Source organism: Fukomys damarensis, unplaced genomic scaffold, assembly GCF_012274545.1.
Source record: "Fukomys damarensis isolate Sample0158 unplaced genomic scaffold, DMR_v1.0_HiC HiC_scaffold_32, whole genome shotgun sequence".
Taxonomy (NCBI): Eukaryota; Metazoa; Chordata; class Mammalia; order Rodentia; family Bathyergidae; genus Fukomys; species Fukomys damarensis.
The window spans coordinates 38,235,343-38,243,488 of record NW_022900944.1 but is presented as its reverse complement, the minus strand read 5'-3'; the positions used below and the strand labels follow the sequence as shown (position 1 = coordinate 38,243,488).

The window sequence follows — 8,146 nt, the reverse complement described above, 5'->3', positions numbered from 1 at the left end:
AGAGGTTATTCAGGATAACCCCCTTCTTGGAGTGTGATCCAGGGCCGTCCTCCCAATGCCCGGCCTCTGCCTGCAGGGCCCTCACACACCCTCAGATGACCTTGTAGAAGGGGGTTGAGACTCAGGGGATCTGCAGTGGGCAGTGGGGGCCCAGGGAAGGGAAGGTCTGCCGGGGACCCCACCGTGGGCAGCTTCTCTGACCTGCTCTGCACCCTGGGGGGTGTCTGTCCCCTTCTAAGCTCAGAGTCCTGGGACTGAGTCTGGGCCATCCTGCTCCTGAGGTCCTCGCTCTCACAGCCTGAGTCTGTGGGAGGAGTAGACTGGAGCACGTGGGGAAGCAAACCCCTGGCTGCCCATGCGGGGTGGCAAAATAGCACGCGGAGGGGCACTGGAGGTGGGGACAGACGTGGAGGCAGGGCAGGCTGCGGTGGTTCAGGAAGCGGACTTGGAAGGTAAAGTAGCAGGTAACCCCTCGCCTGTTTACAGGATGGACGGCTGAGTGCGTGGACTGAACCGGGACAGGAGAGGGGGTCAGGCTGTCTGATTATGTCTGGCACAGCCAAGGGATGGGGGAGTCGGAAAAGGACGCCAGAGGGGTGCATACGTGGACAGCAGGTGTGAGGGGAGGTAGCACATTGGCCACCAGGACTAACTGGGACCCCACCAGGCACAGCCTCTCACCGCTGGACCTGTTCCCCTTGTGACACTTGGGCCCTGAGGGCCACCCGTGCCCTGTGGTTCCCTGGCAGCCCAAACCCTTGCACACAAAGTTGATGCCAAGAGGGCGCAGGGCACCAGGGAGGGCTTCTCTGTGCAGCCATTCTACCCCGAGTGCCCTCACCCGAATGCCTGGTGTCATCCTGATCACACGGTCTTGGGCTCTGTGGGGCCACAGTGGAGAAGACTCCAGAGCGTGACTAAAGGAGAAAGTATGGAGGGGCTGGCCCTGGGGTCACTGTGAGGGGGAAGGGCGTTCACCACGTTCCGCAGTCCAGGCTGCACACTGCACAGCTCCAGGAGGTGCCACCCACATGGATGTTGACGGAATTCTGCAACGTGGCTGCTCTGAGCCTAGAGTCCCTTCACTGCCCACTCTGCTGAGGCCAGCAATGAATCAACAGGAGCCCCGTCTCCCTGACTACCGGGCAGGTAGGTCCCGAGAGGAGAGAGGCCTATTTAGGACTTTTGTTTCTCTCTCTCTGCCCAAGATCTGGGCTGGATTGTTGCCTGAAGGAGCCCCAGACAGAAAGGGAGACGGTGTGAGCAGAGTCCAGGAGGCCCTGCCGAATGAGAGGAAACAGCTCTGGCTCTGGCATGGCCTGTCCTGTCACGTCTGTGAACAGGCTGCCTGGAACTTCCTACCCAGAGTGGCAGCAGACATGAGGGGCTCAGCCCCTACTGTAGCCTGTTGGGGGTGCTGGTGTCTGACAGGGCAGGGTGAGGGTTAGTGCCCACAGCGCCCTTCCTGCCAGGGCCCACTGGGCCAGGCCTCAGCAGTGTGACCGGTCTTTCTTGTCCCAACCCGTGGCTGGACACAGCATCCCAAAGGACACTCGTGGGGCGGCACACGGCAGGCACTGTGTGTGAGGAGAGGCAGGCATGGCCAGTTTCAGCAGGGCGACGTCACTGGAAATAGTGAACACACTGTAATCGGGGTTGTCGTACACCTGAGAGTGACGACCACAACCCAGTGAGGCCCCGGAGCAGCCGGGTCCCACGGCTCTGAGGGACCAGCTCCTGCCCTCTGGCCTGGTACCTCGGCAATCTTCAGGACCTGGACGTCTTCCTCATCAGAGGCCTGGTCACTCCCCAGCCGTGACTGTCAGATGTCCTGGCACAGAGACAAGAGGGACCGAGGACCAGATGGGCCCTCTGCCCATCCACACCCACCCTCTGGAGCTGGAAGAGGAGCCCAGGCCACCTGCTCACCTGACCCCACAGCGGGTGGAGGTGACCACCAGACAGGCATCACCTTGCAGAAGTGGAGGCCAGTTCGATCCTGGGAGGGAGCATGAGAACGTCAGAGCTGCCGCTGGGCAGCACCCCGGCCTGGCTCGTACCCTAGGATTCCTGGGTCACCTGCAGGAACACCTGCCAGGGCCAGAAGCCAGGAACAGTGTCCTCACCAGGGAAGATCCTGGCCAGGCCACTCAGCACGGGGTGGATATCTGGCACCCTACTGGCTGGGCAGGGGAGGGGTGGAAGCCAAGGCTGACTTGGGACCCCCAGGTGCCACCTCCTCTCCCCCAGCCTCCTCCCAACCTCACTCTGGCCCAGCTCCCTTTTCCCCACCTCTGAAAAGTTGATCCTGACTCCTACCCAGCCCCAAATTGGTGTCCTCTCAGGCTCCTCAGCGTGACCTGTGCTTAGCACAGGGAGGTGGAGGACTTGCTGTTCTGTCCCCCCTCAGCCTGAGAAGACAAAGGGGCAGAGAGAGGAAGCCGCAGACAGGCCGGGCTCTGTGACTGTGACCCTGAGCCCCATTACTGCCCGGCTCAACCACTGGGCTCAGAGACTGAGCTTCCTCATCCAGGAAACGGGGATCTCACAGTTGCACCCTCTCGGGTGGGTGAAGGACACAGGACAGAGCAGCGGGCAGAGCGCTTGCTCTGTTCCTGGCACGTGGTAAGTGCTCAGTGAACCGGGCTTTGAGAGGGCGCAAAGCCACTGCTGCCCACGAGGCCCTTGCTGAGGATTTCCTGCTGTGGACTTGTCTTCTTCCCCTGCTCACCTACCGGTGGGAGCCTCCGGCCCTGGGGCCTCAGCCCTGCTGGGTGTGGGAAGGGGAACAGGCATCAGGAGCCACGCTCTGAGGGGGCGTCTGGGCCTGGGAGGAGAACGTGGTCCGGCGCCGTCCCCTCCGGGTCCCCGCTGTAGAGACCTCGGCTCAGAGGGGGCGGTGACTGTGCACGGCCGAAGTGGGAGCAGGAGGAGCAGCTTCCTGCTGTGACCGCCAGGTGCCTACCGAGGGCAGTGCCCGGCAGGGCCCAGCCGCAGAGAAGCCCATGGCTCATCAGCCAAGTGGTACAGGTGCCCCCGGGGCTCCCCAGTATATATATCCTGCATGCCACGCGTCATCTGAGACCTTGGGGTGATGATCCCTCCATGGCCGGGTGCCCAAGCAGACAGAATATTCCAGAACACCCTGGGATGGCAGCAGCTGCGGCCCACACCTGAGCTCAGGGCCCATGGCAGAGGTGGGACTGAACAAGGGCCTTGACCCTGGGCTTTTCTCCACATCCCCTCCGGAGCCAGGCTCGGCCCTCTGGGCAGTGAGGTCCAGCAGGGAGCAGTTTGGGGACCAGGCCTTTGCCCTGAGGTCTTGAGAGAGGCCAGGGAGGCTCAGGGACGGCTCTGTTGTGCTCCTTGTCCCTCACTTGGGCTGGGCCATAGTGGCTCACAGGGCCAAGCTCCCCATTCACAGCAGGGCCCCTGGAGTTGGGCCCAGGGACCATCTGACTAAGCCAGGAGAGGTGGAGTGAGGCACACCTGTAAGCCCAGAGCTCAGGAGGCTGAGGCAGGAGAAATGCTGCTAGTTCTAGGCCTGGGTGACCAGGACCTTCTAACTCATATCTTCCAAAACAAGGTCTTTATTTCTTCCATGTAGCACCTGCTACCCCACTGAGCCAATACTGCCTAAGTGGCTATACTTGTAATCTTATTGGTATATCATAGCTTTATGTCCCACATTATTCCTACCGCACGACTTTGTACTCCCCTTGAAAGTTTGCTCTATAAAGCTTCCTCGGTAAAGTGGGGTCCATGACAACTCATTTTTAGGCTCCCTCCTGTCTCTCAGGAGCTGTCTCTGTCAATAAAAAATTCCTACTCTTAATCGCTGTTGTTCCTCAGAATTCATTCTCTGCTTGGGGAGCGCCATTTGGCAAATCAGACAGAATGTAACGGTGGAAGTTGGATCTAATCTAGGCAGATTAGAAGATTGATTGGCCTCCGGTAATTCAGTCACTGTTGGTGCAGATGTAAACAGGGCAACAGAGGGAGTGTTTATGTAAGAGAGGGCAGGGTCCACTGGGTCTGTAGGATGGTGGACCGCAGTGGGGAGACAGACTGTGGGCTGACAAGGTAAGGGGCTCCCCAGGCCCAGGAAGGGGACTCAGCAGAAGTCAGGCTTTGTGGACATAAATGAAGACCGCCCAGGGAGAGGCAAGGGCCCACTCTGCAGAGCTTGCTACTGCAGGCGGTGGTCATGTCCCTTGTGAGTGGTTTAGACTGAGGCAGGCAGGGGATCTTGGGAGGCTGGAGATGCACCGTGGTGCAGGCTGAGGAAGCTGCTGGCTGGTTGCCGTGGTTTGTGTGGTGCGGATTCTGGAACCCATGTTGAAGCCGGGCCGGGGACAGCCCTCTCTTCCTCCACGGGAGGCCAAGCCCAGCTGTGGTGTTTGAGGTGCCGCCTTGAACTCAGAAACCCCAAAGCTGCTGCCAGCCAGAGCTGGGACTTCCAGTCTACACTGGTCAGGAATCTGGAGACAGGAACAAAAATAGAACTGGGCCTCCTTAGGTCTTCTAGCTAATCCTGGATAGAAGGAGTTAAATGAAAACCAACTTTACTAGGAAAAATTGCCCCGGGAAATAGGTCAAGGATAAGGTAGAGAAAGAGAGAAAACCCACATAAAGAAGGGCAACACATGACCTGAGACTTGCACCAAGAGACCAGAAAGAGGGCTGACAGGTGGGACGTGGAGAGAAAGCCAGGTGCACAGAAGGTAAGCTGACCCCACCTGCAATGGAAGTAGGGGAAGTCCCTGTAACATTCACTCTAGGGTCATTAGAGAGTACAGTAGCTACCCACACGCCCCGGCTAACTCTAAGCTAACCACGAAGAAGGCAGCCCCTTACCTACTCCCTGCTCACCCCAAAGATAAGCCCATGAAAGGTAGGTCAAGGCAAGAAAACAAGCAGACAGAAACAAGCTGCACACAGACCACAGGAAGAACTGAAGTTAGGCAGAGGTGCCCAGAAGCCAGCCCAGTTAGGGCAAGTTCCAGGTGGGGGAAGCGTCCCTGACTCCCCGTAACAGTGACCAGGACAGAGGGTGCAGGGCTCCTCCATCTGTCTGGAGCCCCCTACCCTGACCCTTTCTTCTCAGGGAAACTGTCTAGCTTCACCTTTCTCTCCCTCCCTTTTCCTCTTTGCGGATAATGTCTTCCTTTCATTAAACTTTATCCCTCTGGCTTTTTATAGCGGCTGGGTTTACAATCCAGCTGGGCAGCTTGGACAGCAGAGCAGGGCTCCTTGTCCCTCAGACAGGATACCAGCTTCCAGTGTGGGAGAAATCCATTCTCTCGATTACTAGCAGACCTGTGCCTGGGGTTCAGCTTTGGCAGCACAGGACGGATTAAACACAGAGCAAGTCCAAGTGGGCGCCTGCGTGACTGCTAAGTGCGCTCCTTACTCTCTTTCCTGGGTCCTGAATTTCAAGTGAGGCGAAGAGGAGGAAGAGTGTGGTTCTGCATCATCTGCCTCCACTGGGGCACGTGTTTCTGGGGTTCCTCTTCCTGTAGGGCTGCCTGGGCTGCGGATGCTGTTGATAAAACTCAGAGATGGGCTTTTATATGCAGTCTGGCCACTGTGCCTTTGAATTTTCAGCCTCTCTCCTTCTGACTTGAAGCAAAGTCTCAATGCAAAGGATGTGGGTACTGGGCGATGTTAAGAATTTTGAGTTTTCCAATCTATTACTGTGCCTACTCTTGCTGAGGGCCAGTGGCCATGCGGGGAGTTGTAGCGGTTTTGAGGACATTTGATATCTTCTTATGAGGCCGTCATTCAAGCTGTCACTGAAAGGTTTATTTTTCTTTTCACATTCTTGGGGTAAGAGCAGCACTGGGGAATAAACTTGGGGCCTTCACACTGAGCTCCATCCTCAGCCCTTGCGTATTTTTTAATTTTTAAATTTTCAGATAAAATCTCACTAAGTCAGTCGATTGCCCAGGCTGGGCTTGAGTTTGCAGTCCTCTTGCCCTGGCCTCACGCAGCGCTTGTGTTACAGGTGTGTGCCACCACGTCTGGCTGTCACTGAAAAATTTCTTCAGGGCAATGTTGGTTTCTTCCCAGAGGGTCAGGCTCCGGAGGATAGAATGTAGACACAGGGAGACAGAAAACAGCAGCACCATTGTGATGATTGCTTTTTGTCACCTAGACCCTGTCTGTAATCGAATGCCTGTCCAATCGTGGCTAAATAATTGGTGTTCACCTTTCTTCCAGGAGCAGCACGCTGAGGTAAGCAACTGCTGGACAGCCCGTGACTCCGTGGCTCAGGTGAGGGTCTCTGTCTTTCTCCCGTGGGCTCAGGGTGGTGTCGAGCTCCACATGCCTGCGGGGCCATGTTCTGCTCCCCTCCCTGCCTCTAGGTTTATACGGATCAGCATTCACTGACTAAAAACTGGTGGAGGTGGGCCTCTATCAGCCTCCTCTGTGTGGACAGGAAGTGGAGATGGCTGTGGGCAGGAAGTGGCACAAGGTGTCCCTTGGTGACATCGGCACAACCCATCCTCAAGCCTTCAAGGAGTTCAGCTTTCACAGTGGAAAGGAAGAGTCTGTGATTTCAGGCGGCTCAGGTTTTCTGCTCCGGAAAAATCCCTGAGGTGAGGGACATACAGATGGCTTGGCCACATCCTTGGAATGGGTGCTGGGAAAATCCTGGCAAACCTTAGTATTTCAAAAATTCCCTTGGTCTGGAACTGAAATACGGATTCCTCCTGCTCAGAGCTGGGGCTGATGACCAGTGACAAACTTGAGGGACCAGTGCGCAGGAATAATGTGAAAAAAAGCACAATACTGATTAGGAAAACAGCGCTGGAGGACCACAGTCTGTGCAGGTGGGGGTCCATGGCCTGCAGGACCCTGACCCCATGCTGCAAGGGAGCTGCCAGCCAGAGCTGCTTCTCAGCCACAGGCTGGATGTGGTGACTCCTCCCTGCTGGAAGACCCAGCACTAGGCTGAACTTGTAAGGTAAGGACAAAGGAAACTTCATTACGCACCAAGTTCAAATCCACAGCTCTGCCCCGACAAGGCCAGAGCCACTGTGCTGTCATGTGGAGCAGTCTCTGCCCGGATGACGTGGGCCTGGTGACCACAGAGCCCAAGCCTCAGAGGAAGCCTCAGTTCCCTGACTATGTCTGTCTGTCACTGACTTGGACACAGTAAGGCCTGTGCATCCCTCCACTGTCACTGCGAACACACGTGGACTCACTTCATGTCTGTGTGTTGGGCACACCTGGCATATTGTCCTGTGGCAAGGAAGAGTTTGTTCTCTGTCATTTGTGGCGAAGCACCAAGCCCCTATTTGATAAGGAACTAACACTGCATACGAAGACTGCTTCCTTCAAGTGTAAAGTATCACAGAAGAGAGTTCTGCTAAGCACCACACAGACGTGAGCAGCCTGGCATTGGCTTTGCCACCCCGGGGCCCAGGACACACCTCTCACCCTCCCACACTCAAACTGTTTGGTGGGCTGGGACAAGGTGACCCCTGGGTATTTCAGATCATCCACACGATGCTTTGCTTCCAGGTGAGTGTTCACCGAGCTACTCTTTACTGAGCCCCTGCAGCCAAGGTTCAGAGTCCTGCACCAGCACTGGAGAATTCTGAGCCCCAGCCACTCAACACTGCGAGGCGGACGCCATTCACTCATGGTTGCAAGGTCCCTCAGAGGCACTGAGGACAGCAGGGTCCCCCGCCTCACCTGCCAGCAAAGGGTCTGTGAGCTGCGTTCTGCAGGGCCCAGGCTCCTGCCCTGGCACTGGCCTTGGCCATGGCATTGCCCAGGCTGCAGGTGGTGTGGGCACAGGGCAGCTGTCCCTTTCCAAGGAGCTGGGAATTTCCAGGCTTTGAGCCAGCCTGGCTGAGAGAGGAAATTGGCCCCCACTTATCACCCAAGGTCCTTGGATAAGAGGGGGGTGGCCCTCAGGTCTCCCTGGCTGGGCATGGTTTAGGGGGACACTAGGAGATGTAAAATGCCACACTCCACCTTCCCTGTCAGCAGCACCATGGTCTCCCTGTGGCTTCTGTCCTGCTTTGCCCTCCTAGGGGCCGCCCATGGTGAGTGTGGGGGGCCGGGGCCACCAGGCCTGGAGAATGTGGGGAGGGGAGGGGGCCTTAAACCTTCATGACCCCCACAGCCGGGT

The 8,146-nt window shown here is 57.1% G+C and overlaps 1 protein-coding gene across 1 annotated transcript in view; it reads left to right on the top strand.

The window, feature by feature from the left end:
• Nucleotides 1–7,515: 7,515 nt before the first annotated feature.
• LOC104876466 (chymotrypsinogen A) overlaps nucleotides 7,516–8,146 on the top strand; it is a 3,868-nt gene continuing 3,237 nt past the window's right edge. The window contains exon 1 of the mRNA XM_033757904.1: nucleotides 7,516–7,530. Coding sequence (XP_033613795.1) covers nucleotides 7,516–7,530 — 15 coding nt within the window. The remainder of the gene's footprint in view (nucleotides 7,531–8,146) is intronic.